An 18,548-nucleotide genomic window follows, 5' to 3' on the forward strand; every position below is an offset into this window, starting at 1 on the left:
CTCTTTATGGTTAATAATCCTCTTGTTGAAGGCGGGTGATGTTCACAAGAATCCAGGGCCTAGCTCAAGATCTCCATCAACAAGCTCGTCTCACTCCACTACATTGTCAGAAATAATCGATATATCAAACAACCTTTCCTTTGTCCATCTGAATGTTCAGAGTCTAATACACGAAGTTGATATTCTATATACTGAACTCAATGAATTTGATATTCTTGCCATCACTGAGACATGGCTTAACGATACAATTCCATCAGGAGACTTAATATTTTCAAATTATCACAAACCGGAACGCCGTGATCGTTTAGGTGATCCACATGGTGGGGTCATAGTCTATGTCAAAGACAGTCTTCATTATAAGAGAAGGCCTGACTTGGAACTTAATCGTCTTGAATGTGTCTGGATCGAAGTAATCCTTTGTAATAATAAACATGTCTTTTTGGAGTTTTTTATCGTCCACCAAACTCTGATGCAATATATAATGACCTCATCGAGGACTCTATAGGGCTAGCAGTTGACTCTAATATAAATGACATTATCATTACTGGTGACTTCAACTACAATGTCCTCAACTCATCTTCGAATCGCAAAATTCTTTCTGTTACAGAGCAGTTCAACCTTGAACTGGTAATTGATGAACCTACACATTTTACCGAAGTATCAGTGTCTGTACTTGATCTTATAATGGTCTCCAATACTAACAATATTCTACTTTCTGCTGTTGGCGATCATTTTCTTGAACAAGACCAGCGCTATCATTGTCCTGTTTATGGAGTACTTAAATTCAAAAAAAACAAAGCAAAAATGCTTTGATCGACAAATCGGGAAATATGATCAGGGTAATTATGACCAGTTACGCTCTGACATCTCAACTGGACTACTTGTGTTGACGTAGACATCGACAAATATGCTTCAAACGTTTCCTCCATAATTATATCACTAGCAAAACAAAATATACCTACTAGCAAAATTACAGTGAGACCAAATGACCAGCCATGGATTACCAACACCATCAAGAGGAACATACGCAGTCGAAAAAGGGCATATCGAAAGGCAAAGAAGACACAGTCAGCATACCAATGGCAAAAATTTAGAACTCTTCGGAACAGGACCAGTCTTCTTATTTGCGAATCCAAAAATGAATATTTTTCTAAACTTGCAGTCAAGCTCAAAGATGGATCATTTTCCTCAAAGGACTGGTGGAAGACTCTAAAATCATTTACCGGTATATCTACACAATCAAGTAATACAATACCTCCCTTACAACATCCAATTACCCAACAGCCTACTTTCTCTGACACTGATAAGGCGAATCTTCTGAATGACTATTTTCAAATGCAGACCTTCATTGAAGATGACAACCGTGAAGTACCCGATCTCGGCCCTCGTATGTCTCAGTCTCTTCTCTCTGAAATATCTCTTAACTCGGGTGAAATAAAGGAAGTGTTGAAGTCTCTAAATGTCGACAAGGCTGCAGGACCAGATGGCATTAATAATAGAATTCTTCATGAAGCATCTTATGAGCTTTCACGTCCTTTGTGATCTTTTCAATGCATCTTTACTAAGTAGCAAAGTCCCAAATACATGGAAAGAAGCTCATGTCTGTGCTGTTTTCAAAAAAGGTGATGCTTCACTACCAAGTAGCTACCGTCCTATTTCTCTTTTGAGTACTATCGAAAAAGTTTTTGAACGTCTTATCTTTAAATATATTTTCAATCATTTGAGAGATATTAAATACCTCACATCTGCCCAGTCTGGTTTTATACCGGGTGACTCCCACTGTGAATCAATTAACCTACATATAAACACATTTTCTAAAGCACTGGATGATGGACTTGAAGTACGTACTGTATTTTTTGACATAAGTAAAGCCTTTGACAAAGTATGGGCACAAGGGCCTTCTATCAAAACTCGTACACGCAGGTATAAGTGGCTCTCTTCTCTCCTGGATATCGATTATCTTTCAAACCGACGTCAACGCGTTGTTTTTCCTGGCACTTTATCTTCTTGGGTGTCTGTGAGAGCAGGTGTTCCTCAAGGATCTATCTTGGGTCCTCTTCTCTTTCTCGTGTTTATAAATGATATTGTTGTTGAGACTGATTCATCAGTTAACTTATTTTCTGACGATACTAGTCTGTATATTGTCGTTGATAAACCAAATGTGGCTGCCAGTCTTCTTCAAAGTGACATTCACAAAATTTCATCCTGGGCGGAAAAATGGTTAGTAACATTCAACCCCATCCAAATCGGAGTCTGTCCTTATCTCCCGTAAAATCAGCCAACAACAACACCCTGCCCTGTTTATGTAAAGGTCAGCAGATTCTCGAGGTACCTGAACATAAACATCTGGTATCTTCATTTCAAGCGATTGCAGTTGGCATTCTCATATCGACTACATCACGAGTAAGGCCATGGAAGAGATCAATAATATGCTTAAACTAAAGTTCTCTCTTGATCGTAGATCACTGGAGGTCATATATACCTCTTTTATAAAACTTGTCTCTTTAGAAAACTTAAAGAACGAAACAAAATGGGAATCCCTTGCAGAAAGAATGTATAAGCATAAACTCATTCTTTTCTATAAAATGGTTAATAATCAGAAACCCGACTACCTCTCTTCTCTTGTTCCCCACTCAAATGAGCCTCGATATAACCTTAGAAACTCGGAAGATGTCCGCGGAGTTCAAGCTCGTACCACACTTTATTTTAATTCATTTTTACCTTCGGTAATTCGGGACTGGAATTTACTGCCTCTAAATGTTCGACAATCTGCATCACTTTCTTCATTTAAAAGTTACCTGAACAAAGGCAAAAACAAAGTCCCATCCTACTACTATGTAGGTACTAGAAGACTACAGGTCCTTCACACACGTTTCGTACAAAATGTAGTTCTCTCAACTACATCTGTTTCTGAAAAACGTATCCCCTACACCTTTGTGCAACTGTGTGAAATTGAGACAAACTTCCACATTTTTTTTCGACTGCAGGTTTTATGACATCGTACAATTCTGCTTGGCAGTCTTCAAAATTTTAATATTAACCTGGATACACTATTATTTGGGGACCCAGCTCTTTCAGATCAAGATAATTCTCTCATTTTTACATTAGTACAATCTTATATACCAAGCAGCAAGAGATTTCTCAACTGATTCAAACATATCCAACTCACCGGAAATGAGGCATTGCTTTTCCCTTCCTCTTTTCTTCCTTTCTTTCCTTTCCGCTTTCAGTCACTTTCATACATTTTGCAAAGAATTTCTTTCGTTAGAGTTTTGGTCATTTTCTTTTTTTTTTTCAATCAGATATTCCATAATCCGTTAATCTTAAAGCTCAGGGCAGTAGAAATAATAATACAAATATACCAGACATAGGAGAAGAACTCTATAAGACATTGTCTTTCGTTCTAATCCTGTCCATACAGATGTAATATATGCTTATGTAACTATATGTACATATATATGGAATAAATATGTTTAAACTAAAATATCCTCAAAGTTTACTTTATTTATGAAATTTTATCTTTTATTCTACACTGCCGCTTCCGTGACTCGATACCGAAGGTGGAAATTTTTCGCATTTTTCAAGGCTAACAAATTATTTTTGCAAAAAAATTGTTGCCAAGTTCGTAAAATAATATTTTCATAGTGAGAAAGTAAAATTTTTTTCTAAATCCATACCTTCTGGCAAAAATAATCGCTAATATTGTACACGGTCTTTATATCGGTTAATCTCGCCAGCCCCCGACCCTATTTACGGAAATACCGGAGGACAGGATTTATCCTATAATGTCGTTAAACAAATAAAAACAAACTCCGATTATACTAGATCTGATATCTTTGAGGTTAAATTTGAGTCATGTTGAATATTTGGTGACAGGACTGAAAACTTACATGGTAAGTTGTAATTATTTTCTTGAGGTTTAATCACACCGACACAGGGACGAGTATCGGAACATGTAGATGGTATATATCATTTGAGAGCTTATATTATACTTTATGAAAACAGAGGTTTTTAACTGCTTTTAAATGAATATATACAATAATATGTTACCCGTAAGTATTGACCTGGCACTCATGAATATTCCGTATATATCACCTATTTCCATAAATTAATGTTCGGTGTCCGAACCTAAATAGCGATACAACTATTGCATTTGTATTTGATAATTGATTTTAAGGTAGTAGAGGTGTAATAGCAATGTTTACAAAATGGCATTTGCATGGTATATTCTTAAAGATGACCGTGTTTTGCACTGCATTGCAAATTTTAAACAACTTTTACCATGCCGTTTTTTCTAAATTTTGTATAACTTGTGGTATCTCCTCTAGCTCAAGTAGAGAAAAATTTCAAAGTGATGGACGCTATATAAAATGTTTGCAGAGAACTCATTTTACCATTAATTTTAATAAAAGAATCATCAAACTATTGTTAAACAATTATTAAACACAAAATAAAAATGTGGATATCATTTTATATAGTGTTCCTCAAGTAAACGGATTTAATGATACAGAATTCTTATTTCAACGTTGAAAAAATTAGGTCGAATCCTTGTTTCTGTTTTGAATTTTGCTTACTTCATTCAAAAATTACCTTGGGACAGATGTAAATCCTACCTAAATTTCTTCCACAATATGTAATCTAAAGAATGGAAGCAAAATAGAGAACTTTTACCACATGTAACTCAATATTTTTACAGATGTGTAACTCTACCCCTTCTGTTTAAGTAGTAAATTCACTTTGAACAGCAAGAAATCGCTTAGCAAATGTTTTTTTTTTCATTTTTGTACAATAAATCTATCATAAGTCTTGAAAGAAGTAAAAACTTACTAGAAAAAATCGAAAATAAGGGGAAAAAAATTTGGTCCCAGTAGGGCTTGAACCTACGCCCCCCTGAGAATTGCAGTAAATGTGGGTTTATGGTAAGAATTGAATACTCTTCAAAAAGGAGGTACTCTATTACACATCTACTACCTTAGGTAGCAGATGGCGGTTTTTTCTAGTACTTCGGACTTCCGAGCGATGTGGCCAAGTCGGACGGCTTCCGATATCTTACGAGATGCAGACCTGAAAATAAAAAGATACCGGTTTACATCTTACTTGAAAAAGAAATAAAATACATAGTAAACTTCATACAAAGCATAGATTTTTAAATCCACAAGCCACCTGAAAGATAATTTCAGCCCGCGAAAATACATGACATTTCAGCCCAAATTAGCCATATCTCCAACTGGCGTTAAAATGTTAGGGGAAATGATAGAGCCAAATGGCCACTTGCATTCTGTACTCAGTTTCAAGTATTACTTGCAGAGCTGGACAAAAATACCTGTCTACCGATTACTTTTTTCACTATTTTCAACTGTGTGAGGCCTATATGACATTTGACAGTTCACGAGACGCTCAATGCTGATAGTGGTATATATGCATTTCAAGCAGTTATATGAAAATGATGCCATCAAGCTTACATTCGCATCTGCCAGAATTTCTGCAACATACCATTCTTAAACTTGTTAATCACAAACTCACATCAACAAATATTTCAAACATCAAAACAGCCTTCACTTCAAGGTTTTATCTCTAATGACAGATTTTGACCCTGGCCAATTCGAATCTGTGGCTGGAAACTACCAACTGCTACCTTAAGGACCAAGACATGCATCTCCATGGACTGTCTGGCACCTGATTCTAAGAAAATGATCTATGACAAATAAAATCTTACCAATATTTAAACAATGCTTTGTTCTTCTTGCAAATTGCACATGTCCAAACAATGTCTACAATATTGTGGATTTGGCCCCATTTTACACACATATTTCTTACTGCATCTATCTTTCTGACATTAAAAAAAGACTTACCTACTATTACATGATGGCCATAAATGTACTGTATTAGCATTGTGCACAGCCCTGCATACTTGAGGAACAGAATTAAAGCAGCACAGCTTACTTACCCAAGACTAACTGTACTTCAAGTCCGCAAGCTCAGGAAAAGCCGCCCCTGTTTACAAGTACTTTTTCATATTACCTTACACACAGTAAGTATAAAATAGCTTTAAATAAATATTTTACAATGCACTTTTGTTGTTGTTGTTGTTGTTGTTGCCAAACTTACCTATTTTAACGAATTCGAGCAATCTCCCAGTACATCTCCGAGAAACCATATCTTCTCTTAATTAAAAACAAATATCTGCAAATGTTACCTCACTCCAGGACCTTAAATGCACCCAAGATGTATCCACTCTCTACACTTTTCTTCTGTCGTCATGTCCTGACACCGATAAAGCCACAATAGAAATTTGTAAGAACTAAAATCATACCTGCCACTCGAGAAATATCTTCGAAAGAAATATCACCACAAAATCCAGTTCCGAGCCTTGTGAAACAGCCATGTATTTACAAAATGCCAAAAAGTTGCACCTATACTTCCTTTAAATAGTCCTTCTTCCTTTAAATTTGATATAAATACAAAAGAAATGTGTTTCCCGCTAGAAATTTTAAGAAAACCCTACACTACAAACAAAAATAAGATTTACTTACCCGGTAAAATCAGAGTTACCTCCCCTTAACTTCTACCATATCAAACAACATCTGTCTATGTTATGAATCCATTCAGCTCGGATTTTTAAATAACACATACTGGAGAGCTTGAACAACACAAAAGAAAGCATGAAATAGTACTTACAAAAATTGACAAGTGTCTTAAGGTAGCAGATGGCGGTTTTTTCTAGTACTTCGGACTTCCGAGCGATGTGGCCAAGTCGGACGGCTTCCGATATCTTACGAGATGCAGACCTGAAAATAAAAAGATACCGGTTTACATCTTACTTGAAAAAGAAATAAAATACATAGTAAACTTCATACAAAGCATAGATTTTTAAATCCACAAGCCACCTGAAAGATAATTTCAGCCCGCGAAAATACATGACATTTCAGCCCAAATTAGCCATATCTCCAACTGGCGTTAAAATGTTAGGGGAAATGATAGAGCCAAATGGCCACTTGCATTCTGTACTCAGTTTCAAGTATTACTTGCAGAGCTGGACAAAAATACCTGTCTACCGATTACTTTTTTCACTATTTTCAACTGTGTGAGGCCTATATGACATTTGACAGTTCACGAGACGCTCAATGCTGATAGTGGTATATATGCATTTCAAGCAGTTATATGAAAATGATGCCATCAAGCTTACATTCGCATCTGCCAGAATTTCTGCAACATACCATTCTTAAACTTGTTAATCACAAACTCACATCAACAAATATTTCAAACATCAAAACAGCCTTCACTTCAAGGTTTTATCTCTAATGACAGATTTTGACCCTGGCCAATTCGAATCTGTGGCTGGAAACTACCAACTGCTACCTTAATATTGTCGTTAAGTGCAGGTAGCTGTGCGAATAAAGCGTTAGCTGCCAATTTCAAGGTTGCGGGTTCGAGTCATGTGTCTGACCACATCTGCTTTTTTCCAAATTTTATATGCAAACTTACCACTTTTCTGATTAAGTTTATGGTGATTTTTATAGTTCATTTATTGAAAGTTATCAAATTTAACCGTTGTAAAATCTTAGATAAAAAGACAAATTACTTGTCACCAGCATTTCCAGAAAATAAATACTACAAGAGAATACAATTAAAATCATGAAATATGATACATAAAATTAAAGATAATGTTTGAATAAAAGCAGTATCGATAACATTATATTACATTAAAAATGATTTAAATTGATTCCGAACCCGTGGTAACGTGCTTGGATGTTAGACACCTTACCACTATGCCACCGTGTCATCGGTTAACTGAGGTTACTTGAGTAATAAAGATATTTTCAGAATACAAATTTTGCGTAAATTAACGAAAACGTCCGAAAATATTAGCGAAGATTAACGAGTGCCAGGTCAATACCTACGGACAATACAGGTGTTAATGTTAGCATACCTGTTTATATAGCTACACAGGAATTATTGCCACATGTCTACATCGGATTCACTCTTGTCTTAAGTCAAATATTCAAAGTCAGAAGGTCAACTCAAAACAAACATTAAAGTAGATTTTATCAGTAAATGCGGTGTGTTTATACTAATTCAAACAGATTGGATACCTGATCTTTAAATAGGCATAATGAAAGGTGTAAAGGCAAACAGTATAAAGGCAACAGTAATAAATGGTATCCAAGATAGTTCCTCAAGTGTTGTGCCTTAACGGTCTGTTTCTTCCCGATAAATTAACATCTATAGAATAAAACCCAGGTTCGGCTTAATTGCAATGAAGAAAATTTATGGCAACTCTGTCTGTAGTGAGCTGATAGAACTAACAACGTTACTATCCTTCTAAATATTATTATAATTAATGCAAATAAGTGTTTTCACGTACGGTAATTTATTCCAAATAATGCAATAATACCAGATTCAAAGTAGTCCTATACTGCAGTATCATTTAGAACCAAATTTTCAGAAAGTAAAAACTGGACAAAAAATGCAAACAATATATTCATGAGTAATAATGTTTTACATAGAGTGTTTTCAGTACTTTAAAGTGTATATGTGACATAAATGAAAAATAGCATAATATTAGGACGCCGCCAATTCTTGGTTGTCGGGTGTATGTAGAACGAACGTTTCTGTGCAATTTTACTATTTTTATTATATCCGCAATAGTTCAAACTAACAAAGGGTATAAATCTATAACAAAACAAGTAGTCATTATTTTTGAACTGCACAATGGTTATCCAGTCTAAATAAGAAATTTAATGTCACTTTCAACGTCGGTTAACCGAACTAAAAAGAAATTAAATATTAAAGTATAACACGCTTGTTCTGTGGATGTCCACTAACTAACTGTCTTTTTTACCTTGATGCTGCATTATTTCTTATCTTTTCAATTTAAGATCTTCAACCAATGAAATCACAGATTAATATCTTGACAACCAGTATATTCGAATTATGCAAATTATTCTTATACAGTCTTCTTTAGATCTTATCACATTTATGATAGTGATAGAAGGAAGTGGCAAACAATGGAACAAAGACCTTGTTAGAAATTATCTACACTTCGCACTCTTGCACTGCATAACAAATAATCAGCTTAATTATCTACAAATATTACCGGCAGAACCTAGCAACTTAAAAGTTTACAGCAGGACAATATGTTAGATTTTGTTTTTGAAATTGCGCTTTCGCGCGCTTAAATTTTGGCGATAAACCCCTCAATTTTTGAGACCCTATTTCCAGCTGAAAAATAGCAAACGACCAGTTGTGAGATTTTTAACTTCTCAAATATATGTGGTTATTCATTTCTACCTGTAGATGTTAACCTACGGCCACAAGTATAGAGAAATGGGATTCGGAATACTATGTCAACTTTATGATTGTTTAAACCAAATAAAATAAGAAGTAAAATTAATGATAGAACTTTAAGAATAAAGAATGCTGTAACTTTTTATTGTAATAATTGAAAGGTGTGGACCACGTCCGATTTATATAGTGAAGCTGACAGTTACTTGTGGAGAACAGCATATCACTGATAAGGAGTCCGGTAAAAGAACGCCAGTATCCCTTATGATGACCGTAAATGTACACTGACGAGATATCAAAACGCAACAAACATATGCTTTACAAAAAGCATCACATTGAAATATTCAACATATACACATCTCAATACTATATACCAATTGTGTTTAAATTTAATCAGTACAGCAGACTGTAAAATTAACACAATGGGTATAGAGTATCAAGATGTGTATGAACATTTTAAGGTGGTGTTTTTTGTAGTAAAAACTGTATTCAGGTATATGTCTGTTGCGTGTTCATATCTCGTAAGTGTACAAGGTGTAATGCACTTGAGGACGAATATCATTTCGTTATGGAATGTCAGGATTTTTAAGCCTACGAAAACAGTATATTAGAAATTATTTCTGGCGTCATCCTAGCTTTTTTAAGCTTTTTCAGTTACTTAAAAGTGATAGTATTAATGATGTACGTAAGTTATACAAAGCTTTTTAAGCAAGAAATAATAATAAAAATAGGGCCTTAGGGTATGTAGACGTACATTTGTGATATACATGTACATACAGGTTATAACACACTAAATAACCACCGCTATATATTCTATATAAAATGACAAGTTTTCACAATGCTGCAATACACACCTAGACCCATTTTAAATTTCTTTAACTTACATTTTCTTGTAGAGCAACATTTATACTGTAAAAATATCCAAAGAAAAGTAGGGGTCATGTTTGATGCAAGAAAAATATTTCTGGTCAAACGGACACACCGTAATTTTTACACTGAAATGACAATCACAATTTAGGGTAGGGGTGTATGAATAAATTTCACATGTTAAATCAGTTTGGAGTCTTTTTTCAACATGCAAATGCTACCAGTATGTCAAGTATAGGCATGCAATATGATTTCAACCAATATATAGCAATGATTTCAAGGAAAAATCCTTCTTACAGCAAAAAAACTGAGAACTATTTGAATCCGCCATTATGCGACTACCATTTTTTCATAGGTGCTCAGGCTATTTAGTGTCTGTATGCCTACAGCTGCTGTCTTGATTTGAACTTTAGTTGTTAACTTTCTATTTTTGTATTGATATTAATGCATATCACCTACTTGAATGATCCAATACATGCTGTCTCTCCCGTTAAAACATTTTATTTAGACAGTGAAAGTAATGTCCAATTTGTACTTTTTGTCATCTTCCCATACCATGTATTAGATAATGAATTGTATATCATACTATGCTCATGAATCTTGTCAGGTTTATTGCATAATAAAACTATTCTATTCTATTCTATTCTGTAACAGGAATAATTTGTTTGAATGTTAAAAAAACAAACAAACAAACAGTTTTACTGTGCTGTGAAAAGTCACTTTTATTTCAAATGGTGTGTAGCCAGTGAACTAAACCACTAGGTCACAGAGGCCCCTGCATGTTGCTTGGGGATGAACTTTATGCTGTTCAAGCTTAAATATTAATTTGATCGGTTTTCTGTTTATTTCAGTCGAAAACATGTGTTAAATGTTTATGTGGGAAAAAAAAGAAAAATGTGACAATCATGTCGTTTGACAAGTTGGAACATTGGAGCTGACAGAGGTCACCCTGGTGTTGCTCGGCGATAAGTTGGAACATTGGAACTGACAGAGGTCACCCTGGTGTTGCTCGGAGACAAGTTGGAGCATTGGAACTGACAGAGGTCACCCTTGTGTTGCTCGGTGACAATGTATCCTGTACAAGGTTTAACTTTCTTACATGTTTCACGCTATAAATTGTAACAAATGAAATTGCTAGTGGTACTTTTAAAAAGTCAGTGTGGAAAATATATGTTTTGGAGCAATGGTTTGTATGATATAAATTCCAAGTCCAACCTTAAAATATCTTCGTTTCTACTCTAATAACGCTGGCTAGATAGATGTTTTATACAATTCATTTTCCTTTCATGCATGTCCAGTTAAACATTTAAAAATATATAATTATAGGTTATTAGCATTGTATCGAGAAATATGCGGTGACTTTAGTAGCGCAGTATTATTTACACTAAAGAACGAGTTCATATTTCTCGATGCAAAGCTGATGATCTATTTATTACATAGATCTAGATCTAGTACATACAAGTTTGCACATATCAATTTGTTCATTAGCCTGAATTAAATTATATAAATTAAGTTATCTCAACGGTACACATTAAAATTACGTCACGCACCCGATATGAAATTCGGTTCCACTGTAACTTAACGATGAGGAAATACGAGTATGTAATAATGTGTATTCTAATATATGCTTGTCTCTGTTAAAACACTCTTACGCTAGAATGACGTGCGGTGACGTAAATTTTTTTGTTGCGACCAAGAAAGAGCGCTTCTATATTTTATCTTGTGTTTGAGATTACGGGCGTAGATCTATTAGAATCAAAATAATTTATAGCACAGGCGTGCCTAAAGTATTGGTTATAGATCATTTATTGAACTTCAAATGCAATTAAGTTTGCCGAAACGGAGCGTAGCGTAGTGAAGGCAAAACTTAATGCATTTAGAAGTTCAATAAGTGTATCTATAACCGGCTTATAGTTTAACACCCTGTTTCATTTAACTGACAGGTCAAAACCGCAAAAAGTTCTCAGAAGTAAACTAACCACGCCTTCTGTTATTTCATTGGCTAGTCTTATCTTCACTCATGGTGGAGAAGTACATGTTTACTACAACTTTATACAAGGTCATTTTAGTGCCAACCTTTAGCAAAACAGCGGTTGATCCAGTGCTTGATTTTAATTTAGTTTATATCATAAATACATCAGTCTTATCGAGTAGTTTTTGGAACACAATTTTATATTCTTATTCAATGGAAATATAATATGCAGGTTTAACTTGTAATGATCTAACAGTATAATTCAAGCAACTACATGTATAAATAAAACAAGACAAAGTAGAATTTAAGTGCACCCTGTGTTTAATTTTAGACCAGTAGAGGTAGTGAAAGGTGCAGAAAGGTCAAACTTGAACTATGAAAGTACAGCTTGCATTAAAATATTTGAGCCGCGCCTGACGTCTGGTCAGGATCCATGCTGTTCGCTTTCAAAGCTTATTGTAATTAGAGAAACTGTAACTTAGCGAACAGCATGGATCCTGACCAGACTGTGCGGATGCGCAGGCTGGTCTGGATCCATGCTGGTCGCAAACCCACTATGTTGGTTTTAACATGGCACAGCTCATTTATCTATTTGGTCCGTTTATTACATAGACACATTACTTGTATGCAGTCCCTGCTTCGGTAATTGCTCCGCCTCCTAGAATGTGGGAAATCCATAATAGGCGGAACAATGAATACTCATTAATTTTGAACTACTTCATGATTAAGTGGATCAGATTCTTCAGTTATGAAACAATATGAAAATAAGTTGGTTACTTTTTTGAAAATCCCTCGCTTTTCATTGGATAAAAACGATGGTTGAACTATAACACTGTTTATACACTCGGGTGGTAATTGCGCCCGACGTAGGCCCTATAACCACCCATCGTGCATAAATAGTGTTAAAGCAGTCTTTTGCTATAAATTATTTCTTAAATATAAAATCTGTTTGGACCTCCTACATATTAATAATAACACAACTTTTTCAGCCGAAAACAAATCTGTAATCTTTATCATCAGTTTTGTTTTGAATGTAACGACATTGAAGTGAATTAGATTCTTTTAGAATTACAAATACACAGCCTAAAAATACATGTATTGATTTTATATCTGTAATAAAATAGTTTGGGTTGGGGAAATTTTATAGGTAGGTAGCGAAAGGGGAAACAAACACTATCTTATTTCAGGCATTTTTCGAAAATAAAGAGCTTGATATTTCAGTGGTTTGTGTATGTGTGGAAAATCCCTAAATGTTACAATTGGCATTTGCTACAACCTAATCAGTCAGCTAATGAAGTGGCTTATTTGCCAACACAGAAATGTTTTACAAGTGTTTTTGAAATGAACGTGCACACTCTGACTTGATATAAGTTTTCAAATGTCTGAATTCGACGTCTGAAATACTTACTAAAGCCTATATTTCCGCCTACATGCCGGGGTATGAGAAGTTAGTCACACTTCTTTATTACAGGTATTGAGGGCAAGAGGACTCGACTGACGAGACGTATATGTATTCTGGCCGGAGTGACTTTACTGATGTCCCTGGTGGCGATCGTAGTCGGTGTTGTGTCTGTCGCTGTGTCAGGACCAGACTTCCCGTTCAGGGCTGGGGCAGCTATGATCGCAGGAATACCGGTATTTATCGGATCTGAAAAGTCACCTTCCAGTAGGGTCAAACAATCTCTTGCTTATTTTTGCAAATGCGGACACAGTCCACATTTATATTCAGCATTTCTTCCTGGCTTTCCTCAGTTTAGATTTGCAATAATCACAAAAGCATATATGGCTTTAAATGCATTTGAATTTGAAAGGAGTGTTTTGTCTGCCTGTGGTGAAGAAAGCAGTTGTAAGTGGAACTTTGTGGGAACTGTTTTGCCCTACATTAGTGTTTTAGTATTCTAGAAAAGGCTTTATAGGCTTTGAAAGCGAACAGCATGGATCCTGACTATGCAGACTGCACGGAAGCGCAGGCTGGTCTGGACCCATGCTGGTCGCAAAACCACTATGTTGGTTTTTCCATAGCACGGCTCATTTTAATAGCTACTATACGTTGTTTGTTAAGTTTCAGAAGTATTTTAGTCCGGTAACCTCATTTTCAAGTTCTGTTGTTTCAAGATAATATGTAGACAGTGTCAGACAGTTGTATGGCTTTTTTTTTTGTTTATAATAATGCTTTCAAATCTTCTACATTTCAAATCTTCTACATTTATTTATGTATAAATGATTTTCTTACTGTACTAAACAGACATTTCTGCTGGCATTATGTTCGATGTGTATGTTCTACGAGGGGACAAAAACGGGTGAAGACGAGACAACATGTTGCTTTGATTGCTGTGTAAGTATTCCAGATATAAATACATGTGTCCATCTGCCACCTGTGTTTGCTAAAAAAAACTTTAATAAATCGCTGCCAGAATCCTCTTGCTCTTGCAGTTTCTGTTCAGAATCTTTATAGTAGACAATCACCATAGTGACACAAATGTCACAAAATGCGTATAAATATTGGGCGAATAAGGCGAACTGTTTGCACATGTGAGCACATGTTATGTGTATAATGGTGAAAGTTCACTTTACCACATGAATGCATTTAAATGTGTTAGATAACGGTGTACACGATACAGCAAATTAGCGCCCCAAAAGATTTCAGGAAAGTGTTGCTGCACAATGCCTCCTTCCACATTTCCTATTACTAGTTGCGACGTTAATTTATTTTTATTCTACTCACCCTGGCGTCGGCGTCACACCTTGATTAAAGTTTTGCATGCAAGTACATATGGCTATCATTAAGGCATAGAGCTTTGAAAATAAGTTTTCTTTTTCTCTAGGTCAATTACCAATTTCACTATGTAAGGTCCCATAACTCTGACATGTATTTTGGCCGAATTATGCCCCCTTTTGGACGTTAAAGTTTTACATGCAAGTTACTATCTCGAGAAACTAATGCAGATATTGAATTGAAACCTCACATATGTCTTCGGGGTCATAAAACTAGGTGATAGCATCAAGTCCCATAACTCTGACTTGCATTTTGGCCGAACTATGCCCCCTTTTGAACTTAGAACATCCTGGTTAAAGTTTTAAATGCAAGTTACTATCTCCAAAACTAATGCAGATACTGGATTGAAACTCTGTAGCTATTTTAACATTTAAGGTAATATTCCTGCTTCTAGGACAGCAATTCGAAAAGTCGAGTATTGCTGTGTCATTAAATGGTATTAAAATAATTTATAGTTACTTGTGTCATATGTCGCTTAAAGCTCATTTTATATACACTTAATGTTTCAGACCATTCTGATGGTGATCTTGTTCAGTATCGCAATACTAACTATCTGTCTCGGCTTTGGTCTTGGCGGAATCTACGGGATTGTTGCGTGCACAAATCAGGCAGAAAGAATAAAAGGTAACTGTATATAGTGTTCTTTAGATATTTTGACTGTTTGTTTAGTCAGCTTGTCGGCGGTACCAAGATTCAGCATGTCTGAATTAATGACATGATGGGTACCACCTGACTTTAATGTCAAAGTTTGTCATATCGCCTTTCGCTGTATATCAAAACTAAGGTACGTGTTCTAGTTGGCACATTCGATGAATTGTTTTTTACATTTTAATATCATTCCATTTAATATCTTTACATTTTAATAACAATAAGAAAGACAAAGGTCACAAAATACTTCAGCTGGAACGACAAATTAAAATGAAGTCGCATTTATCAAGCAATGCCAGAAGTCTAGCTCTAGGTCAGTTTTTCCTTAATTGGATAGGCAATCTGAAGGTCCTTAATTTATAGAAATATTAACAGAAGTGACAGAGGAGTAAATGTAAGGAAATTTCAGCTGATGTAAATTATAAACAAGGAGAGATATATTTTGATAGTACTGGCCGGTAGGCAAAATGATGAAAAAACATAGAAATGAACAAGATGCAAAAGTGAAAAAATATATTTTGATAAAAAGAGAATGACTGTTAGTAACAGGCAAACGTAACACGGACTCCACACAAAACCCGATATCGGATCAGTTGTATTTTTGTCCTCCGCCGAAGGCGAAAGTATATACATTTGGTATTGTCTGTTAGATTGTTCGTCCTCCCGTCCGTCCGTCCGTTCGTGCTTCCGTCTGTCCGTCGGAAATTGAAAATGCTCATTATTCAAGACGTGTTTTAGCAAGAAACACAAAACCTCACAATTATTAATTAATAATTTGCAAATGACCTTTGCTCACTTGTAGTATTATACCCGTTCACTCAGTAAAAACAACAGAGTTTTCCCCTTGATTTGGTAAAAGAATAGGGACCTTATATAATTAAGCTATAAATGGATCTTCATTAAACTTAATACAAATATAGTTCATGATAAGGCGGTGTTGCTCGCCACTTTTCATCCTGATTTCTTCAGTAACTGCATAGTTATTGCCCTTAATTTGTTTTAAACTTCATAAATTCCACATAACAAAGTAATCCATTGATGGATCTTGATGAAATTTAATACAAACATAGAACATTATCATTGTATAGCAACGTTTGTCGGGAATTTTTCAGGTATTTTAGCATTTTAGAGATATATTTAAAGTTCCTTAAGGCTTTTAATTTTATGTTTAAAACAGATGATGCTGCTGTCCAAATAGAGACTACACGTAATTAAATAGTTAGAAAAACACTACTTTCAATATTACACATGAAATTATGAATTCAATGTCATAAAGGGAGATAATCAAAACAGTGCATTTTATATTATTTTCTATACTGTTAATCATATAGTCAAATATTTGACAAATACATGAGAAAACAGTTATCAAACATTCGATTTAACAAGGAAATAATATATTTTATATTCATAACAAAAATATAAACCAGTCAATGAACTAACACACCATGGCACATAATATGGGACCTATTGTACATAACTTGTATATATGTTGAAATTAAATATCTTTCAAAATGTGGTCCCCTCATTCACAAAACACCCTAATTGGCCGAGGATATAAGTGCACTGAATTTGCTTGTACACAGTATAATCTGGTAGTAACCAACCTATTCAAATATGCGACTGTAGCATCAAAAATGTGATCTGTTCAGTATCAAAGTCGATGTGTTACATGTAACTTTTAAAAAAAAATTGTACTGTCAGAAGGGACATTTGTTAGTGTTCTAGATGTATATTAAGTATCTATTTGTTTGTTTTTATTTTGCATTTCAGTTTGTCTCGATTCTGCCGATTCAAAGATGGCACTCTCTGTTGTGACGATAATAATAACTTTAGTTTTATTCGTTTTATCATTAGCGATATTTTTTACCTGCTGTTGTAATGCAGCAACATTTGGTATGCCGTTGCTTGGTGGTTATTACAACGGACCAGAAAGATATGACAGACGAGAAAATTTCAGACGAGAAAATTTGCAAGAAATTGCTATACAGAATGCCCTGTCAGAGGCAAGAAGGCAACAGCCTCGTCCGCGCTCACCTGTTGAAAGCATCAGTTGTAACATTGATATTGGTAACAGAACTATGACAGAGCCATCTGCGCCCCATTTAAGTGTTACCAGACAAGAAAGCTTTGAAGATATAGATACTGGTTCATTTGAACCTTATTCTTCCGGTAGAAGTGCGAACTCGTACTCGGACCCACCGCCGTCTTATGATGAAGTTACGAAAAAGGAACAGTCCTCCAAAACAGCAGTGTAGTTAAAAAATTGATTATATCAGAACTTAAAAATTAGGACAACCCATATTGATGTTGTAAGTCGCTGCATTATAAAACTTGACTCACAGCATTGTAAAGGTCGACATGCAATATTTTAACTTTACCCTGCTAAATTTCTAAAATGAACTTGTCCATCTTCCAATTTGGACAGTACCATTAACTGTTAAAAAAGGTTCTTACCAAAAAGATACAGACTGAATAGCGAACAGTGCGGATTTTGATCAGACTGCACGTAAGTGCATCATGATCTACACTGTTCGCAAAGGCAGATTTTTGCATAAAAACTACTTTTTTCACTGGACCCGCCTATGTATTAACGGGAGAAAAATCGTGTGCAGACAAGGCAATTCACGTGCTGTTAATACCCGATTTTTATTTTTGAAAGGCTTTCCCAGGGACGTATATGTAATTCGCGCAGACTGACATCTGGTATCTGCGTCTTTTTTCTTTCATAAAAACCTCTTCTTGAAGCATTTTTAAACCACAGAATGTTTTACTGTATCAGTAACTAACGCAAATGCGCTGTCCCCAACATTGTTCGTACTCGTTTCTTCCCTTGTTTACTCCCCGTTTAGAACTTGGCGTCAATTCAGATTTTGTAGACAACCGTGAATGTTAAAGAATCGCGTGTTTACCTGTGCGACTCTTTGCTTTTAGGTATCATATTTATGATTTTGGTAAGTATCAGTCAGTATGTTTTTATCTAATTTCTCGAAGAATTTATTT

At 35.2% G+C, this 18,548-nt stretch overlaps 1 protein-coding gene and 1 long non-coding RNA gene across 2 annotated transcripts; one reads left to right on the forward strand and one right to left on the reverse strand.

Annotated features, from left to right (window-relative positions):
* Positions 1 to 3,743: 3,743 nt before the first annotated feature.
* Positions 3,744 to 17,949, forward strand: LOC123526137 (uncharacterized). Its single transcript, XM_045305151.2, has 6 exons — positions 3,744 to 3,893; positions 11,004 to 11,236; positions 13,596 to 13,759; positions 14,370 to 14,459; positions 15,410 to 15,524; positions 17,319 to 17,949. The coding sequence occupies exons 2-6, from the start codon at positions 11,221 to 11,223 to the stop codon at positions 17,801 to 17,803; spliced, it is 870 nt and encodes a 289-aa protein (XP_045161086.2). The 5' UTR covers positions 3,744 to 3,893; positions 11,004 to 11,220; the 3' UTR covers positions 17,804 to 17,949.
* LOC128548323 (uncharacterized) lies at positions 4,174 to 7,356 on the reverse strand. Its single transcript, XR_008366948.1, has 3 exons — positions 7,048 to 7,356; positions 6,679 to 6,788; positions 4,174 to 5,064 (listed from the first exon to the last, which is right to left on the reverse strand). It is a non-coding gene; the product is annotated as an uncharacterized LOC128548323 (long non-coding RNA).
* Positions 17,950 to 18,548: the final 599 nt, after the last annotated feature.

The sequence above is a fragment of the Mercenaria mercenaria genome, chromosome 14 (assembly GCF_021730395.1).
Source record: "Mercenaria mercenaria strain notata chromosome 14, MADL_Memer_1, whole genome shotgun sequence".
NCBI lineage: Eukaryota > Metazoa > Mollusca > Bivalvia > Venerida > Veneridae > Mercenaria > Mercenaria mercenaria.

Coding starts and splice junctions, on each gene's coding strand:
- LOC123526137 (XM_045305151.2), top strand. Junction 13,760..14,369: donor CTATGATCGCAGGAATACCG/GTATTTATCGGA, acceptor TGTACTAAACAG/ACATTTCTGCTGGCATTATG. Junction 14,460..15,409: donor CATGTTGCTTTGATTGCTGT/GTAAGTATTCCA, acceptor TTAATGTTTCAG/ACCATTCTGATGGTGATCTT.